Here is an 18,988-nt window from a genome sequence, read left to right on the forward strand (position 1 = left end):
TTATAAATGATCCTTGCAGTGAGATAAGTCCATAAAGCTTAAGGTTTATTTTTTTACTTGATTATAAGCAACTTTTAAAAAGGTTTTTATTTAAATTTGTTTTATCTTTTTTTTTAGATACAGACAGCTTTTATCTATCCGGTATACATAGAAGCTGTATCTTGCCGTCAAAGCTGATTCCGTCAGGTCAGCTTGATTGACGGCTCGGCAGAAAGCTGGTCCTGCGTGTGTCTCATCTAAGACCAGCTTTCAGCTGAGCCGTCAGTCCAGCTGACCCGACAGATACGGCTTTGACGGAAAGATACAGATTCTATGTACAGTATACAGGATACATAGAAGCTGCATCTTGACAAGTATATATAAAAACTATTTTAAAGTTGTTTAAAATCAAATAAAACATTATTTATTTATTTTTTTAAATGGCTGCAAAAGTGTACATAGCTTTTAAGGTTTTTAGGACTATTTTTTTTTAGCCTTTTACACACGAATTAGATGTTTACAACTCCATGAGTAACAAACTTTTTGCCCTTTGTACATTGCACATTGTATAATAAATGTTCTAATCTGCATTAGACACTTCATTGCAGATGTGATATGATAAAGGTAAATGGTTTATTTTGTGCCATTGACTCCTTCAGCGTTCTAGTAAAGCCTGTGGAACCCTTCTCAGAATATTTTTTTTTCAATTTTGCAGTTTTGCATGGCATTGTGAAATTATGTTTGACATATGAAAATAAATATATACTAAAGTTAATAGTTCTACTAATTCCGTAGGGGATCCAGAAGTTATTCTTTTTAAATATTTTTATCTAATTCACTTTGTGATTTCACTATCATATACACATTTATGTCGAAAAGTTTTCTTGATACATGGCAAACAAAGTTATGTTTTTATCATAGGATGAGCTATTTGGTTCTGTAAGAATACAGGATATCACACCTCATCCTGTTCAAAAATGCAAAAAACAAGTTATTCCCATGAACTTCAAGGAATGTAACTGTGTCTATTCCATTGGTTCACATCTGGCATGAGAGAGGATTTGTCCTCATATTCATAGATAAACTTTTCAAATAACCCAAAATATCACACCATTATTGAGTGTGGGTAAAGCCCTACGTTTCAATGGCCAGCTTAATACTTAACCAATGAAATAGAACAAAGTATAAATATCAGTAAGAAGTTAGGACTAATAAAAACAGAAATGGCATGAGTTCCTCCTGGTCCATATAACACCATGTGCAACCATGCGGTGGCGCTGTGAAACACCTTCCTCTCCCGAAAAAGCAATGCTTCTAGGAAATACCTCTGTAAGGGTATGTTCACACAGAGTTTCTTGGCGCAGTTTTTGACAAAGAAACCGCGTCAGAAACCATGGAAAAAAACAGCCGAAAACACCTCCATTGATTTTAATGGGAGGCCGAGGCGTTTTTTCCCCCGCAAGCGGAAAAAAAAAGCTCACTGGAAAAAGAAGCTTCATGCCCTTTCTTCAGGTGTTGACATCAATGGAAGGCAGAGAAAGCGGTTTTCGCTGTGTTTTTTGCAAGCGGCGCTCAATGGCTGCGGCCAAAAAATGCGGCAGATTTTTTGACCTGCAAAAAAACTCAGTGTGAACAGGGCCTTGTATGTCATATAATAGGGCCTTTTGTAATTAAAGTGAATTTTACGGATTTGCTCATTTAAAAAAAAATACAAGCTCAAAACTTTAAGTAATTTTGGTAAATCTAGTTCTTTAAGTCCCTTAGTCAATCTTCTACCTTAAATGAAATTCCTAGCTCTGCATTGAGCTAATACGCTATATGGACAAAAGTATTAGGACATCCAACTCTAAATCCATAGGCATTAATATGGAGTTGGTCCCCCCTTCGCAGTGAAAATAACTTCCACTCTTCTAGGAAGATTTTTGGAATGTTTCTATGGGAATTTTTGTCCAATTATACAGAATAGCATTTGTGAGGTCAGACACTGATGTTGGACGAGAGGCCTGACTTGCAATCACTGTCCTGGTTCATCCCAAATGTGTTCGATGGGGTTGAGGTCAGGGCTCTGTGCCGGCCAGTCAAGTTTTTCCACACCAAACTCCCCCAACCATGTCTTTATGAACCTTGCTTTGTGCACTTTTACACAGTCATCATGGAACAGAAAAGAACCTTCCCTAAACTGTTCCCACAAAGTTGGAAGCATACAATTGTCCAAAATATCTTGGTATGCTGAAGCATTTAGATTTCCCTTCACTGGAACTAAGGGGCAAACGCCAACCCCTGAAAGACAACTCAATAGCATTATTCCTCCTCCACCAAACTTTACAGTTGGCACAATGCAGTCAGGCAGGTACGTTCTACTGGCATTCGCTCAAACCCAGACTCATCCATCAGACTGCCATATAGAGAAGCGTGATTGGTCACTCCACAGAACATGTTTCCACTGCTCCTGAGTACAGTGGCGGCATGCTTTACACCACTCCATCCACTTGGCATTGTGCTTGGTGATGTAAGACTTGCATGCAGCTGCTTGGCCATTGAAACTCATGCCATGAAGCTCTCGACGGAAAGTCATTGTGTGGATGCTAATGCGGGGGAAGTTTAGAACTCTGCAGTTATTGAGTCAGCAGAGCGTTGGCGACTTTTATGCACTATACTTAAGCACTCGGTGACCCCGCTCTGTAATTTTATGTGGCCTGACAATTCGTCGCTGAGTTGCTGTGGTTCCTAAACGCTTCCACTTTGCAATAATATTAAAAAAAAATTCAAGAACTAACTTGTTACAATGGTGCCATCTTTTTACAGTACCACGCTCTAATTCAGTGAGTTCCTTAGAACGACCCATTCTATCACAAATATTTGTAAAGGCGACTGCACTACGAGATGCTGGATTTTATACACCTGTGGCAATGGTACTGAATGAAACACCTGAATTCAATAAAAAAGAGGTGTGTCCCAATACTTTTGTCTATATCGTGTCCGGAGATTGAATTAATATGAAAGCTCATACACCCAGCTTCCCTACTTTCAGCAGATATGTGTTTAATAAAAACAATCCACCCACTGATAAATATCTTTTTATATGTACTAAGCATATATAAATATTATAAGGGTGGTTCCTACACAAAAGCAAGGCTTGGGTATGGGATTTGTAACTCTGCCAGGTTACCATTATAAGACCTTTCAAAAATTAAACAATAAAAAGAGCGAAGTCACAACTCTGGAGCTAGGTCCAAGCCTCTGGGCACACGTTATCTCCCCAACAGATAAATCAAAGTTACCAAGTTCAAATCAGGGTGGCTCTAACGCAGGTACAGAATGTTGGCACTGCATAGTTTGCTATTAGCCAATTCAGTATAATGTTAACTAAACAAAGTTAAGAAAGAAATTAAAGGTGAATGTATTCAGTAACTCTACAGAGCAAATGTTCTCATGATAAGAACTAACATTTCCGGTGCATGGGTCCGATACAATAAACCAGTAGCTAGCAGGAGTAGAAGACTGCAATTAAAAGCAAATTTTTTTCTTAAAACAAATGCACATTTTAGATGCATTTCATATATATAAATTTTAATGGTGCTCGATATTACAGCTAATAACGGTCAATTGTCTGATATAGCAGTACCAGCTTTATAGAATTAACTCTAAGGGTATGTTCACACGATTAACAAAATACGTCTGAAAATACGGAGCTGTTTTCAAGGGAAAACAGCTCCTTATTTTCAGATGTTTTTTGAGCAACTCATGTTTTCGCTGCGTTTTTTACGGCCGTTTTTGGAGCTGTTTTCAATAGAGTCTATGAGAAAACGGCTCCAAAAACGTCCCAAGAAGAGTCCTTCACCTCTTTTGACGAGCCGTCATTTTACGCGTCATATTTTGACAGCGACGCGTAAAATGACAGCTCGTCTGCACAGAACATCGTAAGACCCATTGCAAGCAATGGGCAGATATTTGCCCACGTATTGGAGCCGTCTTTTCAGGTGTAATTCGAGGCGTAAAACGCCTCCATTACGTCTGAAGAGAGGTCGTGTGCACATACCCTAACAATGAACTTCTCTTCCCCCGAGTGAAGCTGAGAGAAGCTTACCAGAGCTAATGGGGCACGGGGCTCTGTGTAAAACCATAAGCAGTCTCAAAAAGCGTGTCAGCTTTTAAATACTGCACACACCACCTGCAACAGTTTTCAGGACCCTCCTGTGCTAGTTTTTATATTATCGCTTGCTAACATGTGTTTTATATCTTACTCACAGGGTACCTTGGCTGAGATGTTTGGGATGAAGCATTACATGGATGTAATGATGCTTTTAACCTATGCTGAAGGCACGGAGCCCACATCTAATGACCAGGTTATTGTCACAGACACATCGTTTAGCAATGTTCCAGTACGGGTATATATACCTAAAGGCCACTCAACCTCATTAAGAAGAGCAATTATCTACATTCATGGTGGTGGTTGGTGCTTAGGAAGTGCAAGTAAGTAACATTATCTAGAAGGATACTGCATAGAATATTATGTGCTTATATATTTCTACATTCTTTATATGTGGACGCCTAGAAATTGTGTAGTAAACCTCTGACTCTTATACCCAGTTCACACCGTTTTTTGACACTAAATTTGACGCAGAAAGCGTGATGGAATACAAAAAAAAAGGGTCATACCCTATCTTGGAGGGTTTTCCCAATGGGAGGCAGAAAAAAGCGTCCTTTGAAGCGGAACAGCTAAAAAAAACGCCTCAAAAAATGCCTGCATTTCAAAATCTGCTTCAAAATATTTTAAATGGTCCCTGTCGTTTCAACTGATTTGCGCTAACTATAAAGGCACAGTTGCCACCATCAAAAGTGTAATATATTCTTATTACCAAATCTGTTGTTTTCTGGGTGAAAAATTACTCTAAACACACTGCCACTAGGTGTCTCACCTCTGAGCTGTTTGTAGCTAGGTTCTTTCCGACTCTATTTGCAGGAAGTGTCATAACAAGCTTGATGCGCGCCCCCGGTTCCTGTTCCCGTTCACACTCTTCACAGCAAAGTCCGGACAGCACAGAGCTTACTAATAACACTAGGTATTAACAGAGAGTAGAGGTTTAAGACCAGACGGCTTGAGATTGGACAGTCATAATGCGCGCTCCAGAGAAAACACTATGCATTATGGGTAGTAAGGGAACGGAAGTCCATTTAGAAAACAACTGTCGAGCTTCCCTGCCTTTTGGCGACGCGCCGCGTTCCTGAGCAAGCTGCATATAGTGGCACAGAGGAATCGGGCGCTGGGGACAGTGTAAAATAGAACATGGAGCAATGAAAACCACCTGTATTATACATGTAACATATCACCTATTAGATTATGAGCTAAAGAATTTTAAAACAGATTTTTTCTGCTTGGCAAAAAACAGTGTGTGCACATGTCATTAGGCCACAAGCACACGATGCGTATTACGTGCAGATTTTTCATGCCCATTTTCCTGCGACAAAGCACACAGCGCAATACAGTACTAGAAAGTAAATGAGAGCCCAATAATCTTATCTACACATTGTGGAGTTTTTCCGCATGTAAATTGACCTGCGTTGCAGATTTTAAAATCTGCAGCATGTCAGTTTAGCATTTGTTTCTGGTCCAGAATTGTATCTGACATGTTTTTTCTTAACAAATGCACTGAAATCTGCAGCATAAAATCCGCTCCTGTTTTCTGCACTTACAAACGCATTAAAAAAAAATTTGGGAGATTTTACCTGCGGAATTACCTGTGTTTATCTACTGTTTTGATGCAGATTTTCCGCATCCAATTCAATTCTGCAACGTGTTCATGTAGCCTTAACCACGTGAATTTTAGATTACTCTATAATGGTATGTTCAGACGTGGCAGAAATTTGTCCGCTGCAAATCCGCGGCAATTACGCAACACATCTGCAGTAAAACGTGCATATTTTACAGTTAATTCAGACGTGGCGGATATTACAGTGGGCTTGCTGCAAATTTTATCTTTTGCATTGCAAAGACTGAAATCCGCAGTGAAAATCCACTGCTTTTCCGCAACAGACTATGCATGCTGCGGAGTGTAAACTCTGCACCGCAGCCTAAACTCTGCACTGTTATTTTCCGCAACATCTAAACTGTTACCTAAAAGAAACCAAAAGAAAAAAAGGCTGCTGCGGATTTCCACTGTGGCCTGTCCGTAGTGGAATTCCGCCACATCTGAACATGCCCTTACAGGGCAATTATTTAGCATGAAATGTACTTTATATTTTTTTATAGTTTGTTATGAAGAACATTATTCACAGAAGTTCCTTACAATTTTTTCTTACTTTATAAAGACCTAATGTGCATGTGTAAATGGACATGGGGACAGGAGTTTTATTGGCTATTTTTCTGTCGCAGCGTAAGTAGAAAATGCTGCCACATTAGCTTGGCACCCTTATCATTGAGGCCATCACATTATATAACATTATTACAGACAGGCATACAATAAGGCTGGGTTCACACGAGCACATTAACGTCCGTAATGGACGGACGTATTTCGGCCGGAAGTACCGGACCGAACTCAGTGCAGGGAGCCGGGCTCCTAGCATCATAGTTATGTACGACGCTAGGAGTCCCTGCCTCTCCGTGGAACTACTGTCCCGTACTGAAAACATGATTACAGTACGGGGCAGTTGTCCTGCAGAGAGGCAGGGACTCCTAGCATCGTACATAACTATGATGTTAGGAGCCCGGCTCCCTGCACTGAGTTCGGTCCGGGACTTCCGGCCGAAATACGTTCGTCCATTACGGACGTTAATGTGCTCGTGTGAACCCAGCCTAATACTTGAGTAATAGCCAGACTAGGATGTTAAGCCAGCTTTCACAACATTGTATGGTGTCTTGTTAGATGGCTCCTGTAATTCTAGATGGGGTCAGATTATTATTTTCTGTTCATGTCCAAACTGTCATGTTTGTTGCCAACAGTATTAATCACCGATTTCCATATATTTCAATAAGGCATGCCGAGAGTTTCTTGCAACGGACGCCCGCTCCGTTGAAAAATAATGGATGTGTGAACTTGTATGAGTCAGTGTGCCGTCGGTTGTTAAAACGGACAGCATATGTGCGAGAAATTTGTTTGTGTGAATAAGGCCTAGGTTATATTTGCAGCACATGGCACAAGATGCAGAACACACAATGGCTTTTATTTCTTCTACTAACTGATTAGTCATCTTAAAAGCTAAGCAAATCATGGCATCCTTGTTATTCTCTGAGGCACATCAGCCCTTGTTGCAAATACCAGATTTCCAAGTTTTCGTCTGGGCCTGCTTTTTTGTTGGTGAGTAGCTTAGTAAACATACTGCACCTTTCATTATTCCAAATGATAAAACAAGATTGAAATATAATATCCCTAATCCAATTAGAGCGTGAAATATCTGCCTGGACGCACTCACAGTTTCTCTTATTAGAATCCAAAAATTAAGTCCCTTGGCATAAGTTTTTGGGAGGTATGCCTGCACATATACTGCTGACTTTAAAAAAAAGAAGCCAGGGGAAATTTTAGCAGTTTAACTTGCGGGTGGTCCAAGATTGTGTCTGGATAGAACATTGTAAGATAATTCGACTCTACATCCTTACCTCCTTATCTTCCCAGAGGAGAATTTCCCCATGGCAGTCAATGTTTCTAGATCATAGATTTTACCCCTACTTCATGACCTGAATCTTAAATCCCATGTTATGGTAAAATGTATAAGAATCTATTTTCATTCTGATTCTCATCTGTCTCACTACAACTCAGTGGGATCTCTTTAAGGATCAGTCATGAAGAGGAAGGGTTCAGAACGGCAGAATGCTGCTTTTTCTACGCTGAGTAAAAAGACAAGACTAACAAATGGATGCCAAATGAGACACACAAAAGAAATCTACTGAAATGAACGGGCTGCACTAATGATAGGTTTCTCACCCTATTTATTTTTTTTTATTTTTTTTTTTATATAAAAAAAGGATGAAAAATGTCTAGGAAAATGTAGGCAAAAATCCCAGCGTCTGCAAATGTGTTTACATCATGTATTGAAAAGCAACATCAGCATAATGCCCAGGTCCATGTTTGCACTTATAATAGATAAAGCTTGTTGCTCTCAAGGGTCACACAAGGGCGGTAAACAAACAAAAATCTGAATTAACTGCACAAAATTATATTTTAAGGGTATGTTCCTCGTTTACACCTCGAATTACGCCTGCAATGGGATTTACGATGTTCTGTTCCCACGAGCCTTTATTTTACGCGTCGCTGTCTAAATACGGCGCGTAAAATGACGGCTCGTCAAAAGAAGTACATGTCACTTCTTGGGACGTTTTTGGAGGCATTTTTCATTGACTCCATTGAAAAACAGCTCCAAAAACGGCCGTAAAATACGGCCCGAAAAACGCGAGTTCTTAAAAAAACGTCTGAAAATCAGGAGCTGTTTTCAGGCAAAAACAGCTCCGTAATTTCAGACGGATTTTGCTACTGCATGTGAACATACCCTAAACGTGAAATAAAGGCTACAGAGAGAATTAATAGTCAGTTATACATTATAAGTCTCTTTTACTAGAACATCAGCTGGGATCAAGCTAAGATTAAGGCCTCCTGCACACGAACGTGTTTTTGCGGCCGCAATTCACTCGCAGAATCTGCGGGTGAATTGCGCTCCCATTAATTTCTATGGGCCCATGCACAAGATTGTGGTTTCCACGGCTCTTGCATTGCCCGGGAGCCTGGACCGCAAAAAGATAGGCCATGTCTTATTACGGCCGCATTTTGCGGGCCAGGCTCATTAAAATGAATGTACACGGCCCGTGATTTGCGAGCGGCCAGCGGATCACACTCCGTGGCCATCCGAGCCGAGAATCATGGGCCGTGCACACCACTACCGTCGTGTGCACGAGGCCTTACACACAATATATAATGCTTGTGTCTCCTGCTCAGGCAGCACCAGGCTTGGATAATATGAAAGGCAAAAAGCTTATGACTTTTGGATATGAGATGGACTTTGCTGGCCATTGACCCAATCTACTGTAAAAAATGTATCTGAAATAATACTCAAAACGTTTTATTTGTCTTTTAAACAGGTGGCCCATGTTTTCTCGATTAGTGGAGTTCCTGGTGTTGGGATCCCAGTTAAAAGACCAATGTGGCCATACACATAAGTTTGCCGGGGAAATATCTGTCACAACCTCCCCATAAACATGCATGCTTCACTTGGCCATGTTTGCATGTTTATTCAATAGAAAGAGAGGAAGACAAGCTAATGCGAGATTATTCTGACAATGGCTTATCTCCCAGTAGAACAAGTAGTTAAAATCCGACATGCCCAATCCCGAATATGGCCGGATCTGGTGATGGCTGGACTGCCTCTGTATGTATAAGGCTTCGTTCACATCTGCGCTAGGGCTCCGTTCTGACATTCCGTCTGAGCTTTCCGTTGGAACGTAGCTCTGACAGACACAAACGGAAACCATAGGTTTCCATGTCCATCACCATTGATTTCAATGGTGACGGATCTGGTGCCAATATTTTCCGTTTGTCTCCGTTGTGCAATGGTTCTGTCACTTTGACGGAATGAATAGCGCAGTCGACTATGGTATTGAATAGCGTAGTCGTCTGCGGATAATTTCTGACTCACCTTCGTATATGAGAAGCTTAAACTCATACAATTATAGAGAAAGGAAGTACAGTAGGATTTAAAAGTTCCCACTTCCAAAAATCATGTTCCCTATTGCTTAGTTTCAGGTCTATTGTGTATTAGAGGGTCTGCACTTAGGCCTCATGCACACGACCGTAAAAACTCCCGTTATTACGGGTCGTAATTACGACCCGTAATAACGGGCTCATAGACTTCTATTGGCGACGCGTGCCTTCCCGTTTTCTCACGGGAAGGTGCCCGTGCCGTTGAAAAAGATAGAACATGTCCTATTTCAGGCCGTAATAACGGCACGGACAGTCCATAGAAGTCTATGGAGCTCTCGTAATGACGGGTGGCTACATGTGTGCACCCGTCATTACGGCAGCGTTGCTAAGCAACGTCAGTAAATAGTCACTGTCCAGGGAGCTGAAAGAGTTAACTGATCGGCAGTAACTCTTTCAGCACCCTGGACAGTGACTACCGATCAGTATAAACCTGTAAAAAATAAAAATAAAAGACGTTCATACTTACCGACAACTTCCTGCTTCCTCCAGTCCGGTCTCCCGCCCGTTGCCTTGGTGACGCGTCCCTCTCGACATCCGGCCCGACGTCCTGGATGACGTTTCAGGCCATGTGACCGCTGCAGCCAATCACAGGTCAATCACAGGCTGCAGCGGTCACATGGACTGCCGCGTCATCCAGGGATGTCGGGCTGGATGTGAAGAGAGGGACGCGTCACCAAGACAACGGCCGGGTAAGTATGAATTTCTTTAACTTTTATTACAGAAAAGGCTGTCCCTTCTCTCTATCCTGCACTGATAGAGAGAAGGGGCTGCCGATTAGTGCAGTGCTATTTTGCTGCCAAAAACGTGCTCGTAAATACGGGTGGAATACGTGTGACACCGGACCCATATTTACGGGCACGGGTTCGTAAATACTGGTGCAAAACGGGTGGAATACGTGTGACACCGGACCCGTATTTACGCCAGTATTTACGGGTGGGAAAAAATACGGTCGTGTGCATGAGGCCTTACCTTGCTTATTTTTCTGGGCATGACTTGAAAAAAATCATTATCTTAAGTTACAAATTATATTAAAGAGGCTCTGTCACCACATCATAAGTGCCCTATCTCCTACATAATCTGATCGGCGCTGTAATGTAGATAACAGTGGTTTTTATTTAGAAAAATGATCATTTTTTAGCAAGTTATGAGCAATTTTAGATTTATGCTTATTCGTTTCTTAATAGACAACTGGGCGTGTTTTTACTTTTTACCAACTGTGCGTTGTACAGAGGAATGTATGACGCTGACCAATCAGTGACCAATCAGTGTCTTACACTTCTCATTGTTCCAGCCCATTGTTACAGTGTGATTGTGCAGTGAAAGAAGCTGGGCTGGACCAATGAGAAGTGTATGATGCTGATTGGTGGCTGATTGGTCAGTATCATACACTCCTCTTCACAACGCCCACTTGGTAAAAAGTAAAAACACATATCAATACCTATAAAGGCCAGGCCAGACAGAAAACCTGTTTCAGCAATAACATCCACATATGTCAATACTGGATATAGAATACCTATGAAGACATATATAGACAACAATACTAGAAGTGTAAATAACTATAGTACAAGTAAAGCACTAACCAATATCAAAAAAATATCTTTATTTGGAAAATATTTAAAAACATACATAGACCAACATATACAATATAAAACAATAAATAATACAAATGTGGTGGTGGTATCTTGGAGCAACAAATGTATCATATTATACATCCATGGAATCAAACAGTGTATTGTCAAGGTATTGACAATATTGTGCAAGAATACCTCAACAGTTAGCGGTATACTAAATATGTACACACTGGACAAAAAATACAAATGACAGAGTCAGAGAGACTGATCCAAGATATAAAAAATATATAAAGTCAGGATCAGATCCATGTCAAATACCAACCCATATTCTGCATGTCTGCCCCTAAATGAGTCAACCACAGACCACACCAAGACACCCTGACGTCAGCTTTTTCAAGGGGTCATTTTTTGTTCAGTGTGTACATATTTAGTACTACATTTTTATTATGTGTTGCTTTATATTGTATATGATGGTTTATGTATGTTTTTAAATTTTTTCCAACTAAAGATATTTTTTTGATATTGGTTAGTGCTTTACTTGTACAAAAGTAAAAAACACGCACAGTTGTCTATTAAGAAAGTCATTAGCATAAATCTAAAATAGGTCATAACGCTGTCAAAATTGATTGTTTTTCTAAATAAAAACCACTGTGGTTATCTACATTACAGCGCCGATCACATTACGTAGGAGATAGGGCACTTATAATCTGGTGACAGAGCCTCTTTAGGTCTGGAGTGAACATATGGAAATCAAAGATGGTGAGGAAACGGTATAATAGTACAATACAAAAGAGTAACAGGCCTGTGAAAATGGTAAATAAGGTCCTGAATGAAGATCACTGTCATTGCCCATCGTGCCTGTCATCTAAGGAGTGAACCAGGGAGCAGAGGTTAAAGTAATATGCAGATATGATAGAGGAAAAGGGAAAAAAGCTAACGAAAAACATATCACCATACCAAAGAGACAGAGCATATAGCCATATGTATATAAGAATATAGCAAATTTATTTGACAAATAAGACAGACAATGCTAAAAAAAAACATGAATAGACAAGACTCTAGTGAAAATACATATACAAGTTAGAAGGCTGTTGTAAGTTCATACAGAATATATGATTGACCCCAAATGGGTCTATGTTTTGATAGGTAGCTTTATAGTGGGGGGGGGGGGGGAGAAAAAGTGCCAGTGCAAAAAAGTATACTTCAGTGAACAGCCTTACACATTACAGCAGATAGGAAGAGATAACTCGCTCGACCACAACAACTCCAACACGCGTTTCGCTAAGATGAGCTTCCTCAGGGGTAATATTGTGTCCTGATGGTGTCTGACCCTTATATAGTGTTGAAAGCAGGTGTATCCAATGCAAAATACCGCACCAACGAACTATCGGCGCATGCCTGCTGACGCGACCGTAGGAGAGGCATGCCTCACTTCCGACTCCAAACACTGGAGCGCACATCCAGGTTCCCAACGCGTGACTGGAATTCCGGACATGAGCAATGCGCCAAATGAACCGGAGGGGGCAAGGCATCGCCACCAGCAGCCGCAGCACGCATGCACACTTCATCAATAGCGTTAGAAGGTTAAATAGTTCAGGTTCCAACATAGCAGTCTTGTCTATACATGATTTTTTAGTATTGTCTGCCTTATTTGTCAAATAAATTTGCTATATTCTTATATACACATGGCTATATGCTCTGTCTTTTCGGTATAGTTCACATATTTATAGAGTTGCCTGCATTATTATGGGGGGATGTTTGTTTAAACATTGTCTAGCCCTTAAGAAGTATGTTCTTGGAGTTTGTTTATTGAAAAACATAGCAGATGTAAAATTCTCTAACTGTATAATAAAATATTTAATTTGTAATGTATCCTTAAGGAGTCATATTTCAAGGCTTTCAATGTCCTTACAGATATTGGAATGTTATGTAATTTTCTCATACTGAGTACTAATCTGATACTTGTTCATTGTTTGAATTTCCTGCAGGCATGCAGCCATATGATCAGCTATCAAGACAATCCGCACATCAGCTAAATGCTGTTATTGTGTCAGTCAAGTAGGTACTGCCTGCTGTTCACAAGCTGGCATTGTTATTATTGTTCCTTTTTTAAAACTGACCTTTCGCACTACACACAGGGACCCAAAATATGTGCATGTGACTTAAAAGTAAACTTTTGATCCTCAGTCATGCTGAAGCACAAGCAAAATCGCTAATTATTAACATAAAGGCAATTGTTTATATACCGTATACTGGCCCTGGATATTTGACAGCGATCTCCGAGCCTTTATTATTTATTTATTTTTCCAGTCTTCCACATCAGATGTGAAATATTTTTTTTGAAGGGAGTGGGGGGGGGGGGGGTACTTTTAGATTAAAATTAATGGGAAAAAAAAACAATCTCTTTCACTAAGGGACTTGAAGCTGCAATCCTGTTTTCTGACATAATACTTTGGAAAACTTAGTATTCCAAAACATTATTTCCTGTCAGTTTATCACTAGCAGGCAATATATTAGACCATGACCTAATTGGCAGACACCTACTGAAGACCTGCTGGGCCTTTGTTAAGTGTCCAGCTGCCATGATAAGCTATCGGCACTCTGCGATCACGTCTTTCAAGTCCCTTAAATGCCGCAGATGTGTTTTTCTTCCAGAGGGAGAGAAAGTCTACCCTCAAGCTGCCTCACCTTGATTGGTCAGCATGAGAGGCATGGAATCTAGCTCCACCCCGTTGTCCTTCCTATATGCTAATTTGCTATAGTAAGCCAACACAACAGGGGGTTCCCAGGAAAAAAACAAAACAGAGCTGGAATCAGGGAGACAGCGCTATTCAGGTTAGTTAACCAGTTCAACTTATATGACCTAGTAACAGGTCCTCTTTTAGGGCTTATTCAGACAAAAAAATGCAAACTCGGACGTGAAAAACGTCCGTTTCTCAAGTCTGAATCGCAGCCAAGAGGGACACGTTTTCACGGATCCCTCATAAACTTGAGTGTATTAAGGGATCCGTGAAAACGGACGAAAATAGGACATGTCCTATTTTTTCACGGGCTCTTCACACGGTCTGTTAAAACATCAGCCGTGTGAACAGTCACATTGTATTGCATTGGTTTGTGTGCTGTCTCTTTTTTTTAACAGACAACACATGGATGTATAACACGCTCATCTGAATATGCCCTACGTTTAAGGAGAAAGGATGACAAAAAATTTTATTAGCAATTACCAAATATATTTGTATTACCCGAATTGCTGCCTAGTTTCTAAATCACTTTTATTCATAAAGGAAGCGAGTCAGGAATGTAGTTAGATGAAACAAGGTTCAGTAACCGTCATGTAGCATAGCCGGGTATGCGATATAGAAAGGGCGTAGCCAAAGAGAAGACAAGCAATCCGGAGTCAAATATAATATTACTATAATAATACTATAGCAGGGACATGCAGGCAAATCTAGGGACAGGAAAGCTATAACTGGCACTGAGGCCAGTGCCTTACTGTTTTAAATAAGGCATCTTTAATTATGAGTGACAGAGAGGTTGTGCTCCCTGTGCTTGCGCTGCCCAGAATCCATGTCAGCCCTGGCATGAGGCTCGTCGCGGCGGCTGCCAGGTTGAGATGAGGACAATATAAAAAAAATAAAGTATTTTGGCCTTATTCTAGTGTATATCATTAAAATACATTGCCGATTACACAAATATCTCAATAGCTCTTGATTTTTGTTTCTATTTTAATTTGTAAATGTCTTATAGGATTTTATATTTGTGTAGGTCCTTCGACATCTTTTATTTAATATGAATTTCCTTTCTACGCAGTTACCGTTTAGCACCAAAATTTCACTTCCCGATCCAGTTTGATGATGTGTACAACCTAGTTACATTTTGTCTGCAAGAAAAGTTTCTAGAAAAGTATTCTGTAGATCCTAATCGAATAGCTGTGTCTGGAGACAGCGCTGGAGGAAACTTAGCTGCCGCTGTTTCACAAATGGTATCACTGCTAATTTTATTATCTGACAATTTCCGGTGTTTTTGTTTATAATACCCATGTATGTAACTTTCTCATAATGTGTTTTAATTGCAGCCTCATGCACACTGCAGTATTACCAATCCGTATTGTATGGATCCATAATACAGCTCCAATAGCTTGTATATCAATGTACCTTAAATTTTATATGGAGGCGAACTGAGGTTTTTTCTCATGGAATTTGTATAAAAAGAATCATGGCATGCTCACTAGAAGCACACATAATGTGGACATGCACAGACTCTGTGTGCTCTCAGACAGGGTTCGTGCACACAGCCTTGCCATGTACATAAATCCTTTAAAAATATAAAAAAAAATTCTCATATTGTCTAATATTTCTAACAGCTGTTTTAAACAAATGGCACCTGATGAGAGGAACTGTGAATGAGAGTCATACCCAAGATAGAAAAAACTGCCAATAGGGTCAGTTCACATGTTGCATAAATAATGCTGATTTTCCGCAATGGAATTCGAAAATCCGCAGCATAATACAGTAGCAGCAAAGTGGATGAGATAGAACAAATCTCATCGCATGCTGCGTAAATACTGAGCGGAAAAATTGCTCAGAAATTCCCACGTGGTGCAGAATTTTATTCCGCAGCATGTCAATTGTATTTGCGTAAACGCTGCTTATTTGTTGCCGGTTTTCCCCATTGAATTCAATGGGGAGGTAAAACCCGCAACAAATAGCAGTTGTTGCATTTTTTTGTGGTGGGTTCGCAGCGATTCCGCAGCAAGAAAACACAACTCATAAAAAAAACAAATCTTATACTTACCCAAAAGTCTGTGTTTCTTCCTCCAGGGCGGTCTCCAGGGAGGACGTTTCATCCCTTGTGACCGCTGCAGCCAATCACAGGCTATAGCGGCAGCCACATAGAATGAAACGTTATCCCAGGAGGCCAGTCTGGAAGATGTCAGAGGGCCGGTTTCCTGGGATAACGCTTTATCCCATGTAACCACCACTGCAGCCAACCAAAGGCTCCAGCGGTCTCCTGGGATGAAATGTGATCCTAGGAGGCTGGCCTGCTAGCAGGAAGGCTGAATGCCGCAATTTTCTGCAGCGGACAATCCGGGCGAAAAAACTGCACCACAGCCAATTGGTTTATCGCCTGGAATTCCCTGTGGCGCACAGGGCTGATACGCTGCTGTGTGAACTCAGCCATAGGACGCAGTCACAAGAAGGGAACACTTTAAATTAGTGGGGAAATGCAGTTAAAAGGATCTTTTGATATGTCACAGATACAATACATTGGTGAGGTTTGTGAAATCGGACCACTACTGACTTCTAGAACTAATGTGCTTTATAGGAATCTTAAAATCAGTTTACACTGCTCAGAGATTGTTGCTGCTGGAAATCTGACACATTCCAAGCAAAGTTTGCTTGGAATTTTGTGTCAGATTTTCAGAAACCTCTGAGCAGTGCCAACAGGATTTTGATTCTCTTGAACCCATTCGTTATGGAAATCAGGGGTGGTCCGAAATTTTATACTTCACAAATGTGACATGATAAACTCTTTAAGAAGCAGGGAAGGTCAGCAGCTACTGAAAGAGAATACTAGAATGCTAGCAATGGGGCCAGAATGAAGAATACTTTTGATTAATTTTAAGGTTATGATGGCGGTTGCCAGAACACAGAAGATCTCATGAACATGGTTCACCAGGAAAATAAATAAATTAATAATAATGAAATAATAGTATAGTTTTGGGTAAAGATTCATTCTAAAGACAATAATTTGGATCTACACATTAAAATTTCCATAATAACTCAATTGTTATGATTGTAAACAATTGTACACTTTAAGTTTATATATCATATATAACTTTGTTTGGGGCCCATTATTTGGTGACCATTCATTCTAATGGCATTCCAAAAATATCAGATTAATTTCAAAGGAATTAAATAATCATCAAATAAGTTCAGAATTGAATGCATTGCACAAAAATCATATTACCTAAACTCACCATAACTTAGTGCTGGTTTAGCTTGGAATAGCTACATTGTTACAGAGATTTTAGCTATTTACTGTACGAGAAGCCCTTTTTATATTTGCCCTTGATTATATAGCCATGGAACCGTTTTCAAAAGATTTTATACCTGGCCCTCATGTATACAACATGGAAAGACTTATTTCTGTTGCCTTTTGTCTTCCTTTTAGTGGCTGTTCACATCTGCGTTGGAGACTTCGTTAAGGTCCAACAGAAATTACCGGAAACAATAGCGCAGCATGCTGCGCTATTGTTTCTGATAAAAGCACTGACACCCCGATGGAAACTCGACGGAAACCATTAAAGTCAATGGGTTGTGTAGGCTGCTGGTGATGTCCATGTTGCAACGGAACCGTTGCATCTGGCATTTCTTTGTTCTGCTCCTCTGGCGGAGCAGGACAACGAAATGCCCTGACACAGATGTGAACAGGGCCTTAGCTTGTCCATGCAAAACAGATTGCAATGAAAGCTTTCAGAAGTATCTCAATGTTTGTAACAAAAATAAACATGTTGACTCCATATGTGATAAAATAGTTGCTGACTCCTATACAGCCGCCAATTTGTTTATTAACATATGGGTTTGATTTCTACAGCTGCTTCATGACCCTCAAGTCAAGGTGAAACTCAAGATTCAATTGTTAATATATCCAGCTCTCCAAGCGTTTGATCTTAGTACTCCATCTTACAAAGACAATGCCTACATGCCTATACTCTCCAAGACACTGATGATACGTTTCTGGAGTGAATACTTCACCACGGATCGTTCACTGTTTGAAGCAATGATGTCTAACAAACATATACCATCTCAAGATGCCCATTTATTGAAGTATGCAAACTGGAGTACTTTATTGCCTGAACAGCTAAAAAAGAATCATGTTTACAATATGCCTGCCAACCAGAATACATTTTTTGTTAAAAAGTACCCAGGACTTCTGGATGTAAGAGCATCTCCTTTGCTGGCTGAAGATGAAAAATTGATCGGTCTGCCATTGACATATGTAATTACCTGCATGTATGATGTGCTGAGAGATGATGGTTTTATGTATGTGTCAAGACTTAGAAAAGCTGGGGTACATGTAGTACATGAACACTATGACAGTGTGTTCCATGGTATACTTTTAATGAACAGTTGGCCATTTGATTTTTCTATAGCTCATCGTATAGTGGATAAATACTTAAACTGGCTCGATAACAACCTGTAATAAGTCTAAACCAATAAAACGTTTTTATTGTTTTTGGGTGTCACGTCCTGCACGTACTGAAATCTGAGAGCCATATACAGTATATTACGATTGCTCCTGTCTTCATGTGTCTTTTAAAATTTAAGGACTGCTTATCCAATTGCCATTAGGCTGAATTCACAGATTTGCTAAGAATTACATTTTTCTGTTGCATCATAGGAGCAGAAAAACGGAATTCAATACTGTGACATATCCATCACATGACGTCCGCATTTGATGCAATCTGCGACGGAGGGTCCAAACAGAGCCTCCGAACCAAATGTGAATGGAGCTTGTCTTCGATACTCAGAATCTTATTGATATCGAAACAATAAAGATGAGCAAATAGATTCCAAACTTATAGAGTTTGTTTCCGTATTACCTAAATGTTTTGGATTTGCAAAAATCCTAAACTTTTGAGATTCCTAGCGCACAAATCGTAAATCCCACGTATGCGCAGTAAAAGACTATGTGCTGCCTGCTTGTTTTCACCAAGCTACTCCTTTTCCACTGCTTAGCTTTATGGTT

The 18,988-nt window shown here is 40.2% G+C and overlaps 1 protein-coding gene across 1 annotated transcript in view; it reads left to right on the forward strand.

Moving 5' to 3' along the window:
• Positions 1-18,474, forward strand: part of AADAC (arylacetamide deacetylase) — a 40,430-nt gene extending 21,956 nt beyond the window's left edge. The window contains exons 2-5 of the mRNA XM_075861506.1: positions 4,230-4,452; positions 13,225-13,294; positions 15,047-15,218; positions 17,834-18,474. Coding sequence (XP_075717621.1) covers positions 4,230-4,452; positions 13,225-13,294; positions 15,047-15,218; positions 17,834-18,442 — 1,074 coding nt within the window. The 3' untranslated portion in view covers positions 18,443-18,474. The remainder of the gene's footprint in view (positions 1-4,229; positions 4,453-13,224; positions 13,295-15,046; positions 15,219-17,833) is intronic.
• The last annotated feature ends 514 nt before the right edge of the window (positions 18,475-18,988 follow it).

This window comes from Rhinoderma darwinii, chromosome 4 (assembly GCF_050947455.1).
Source record: "Rhinoderma darwinii isolate aRhiDar2 chromosome 4, aRhiDar2.hap1, whole genome shotgun sequence".
NCBI lineage: Eukaryota > Metazoa > Chordata > Amphibia > Anura > Rhinodermatidae > Rhinoderma > Rhinoderma darwinii.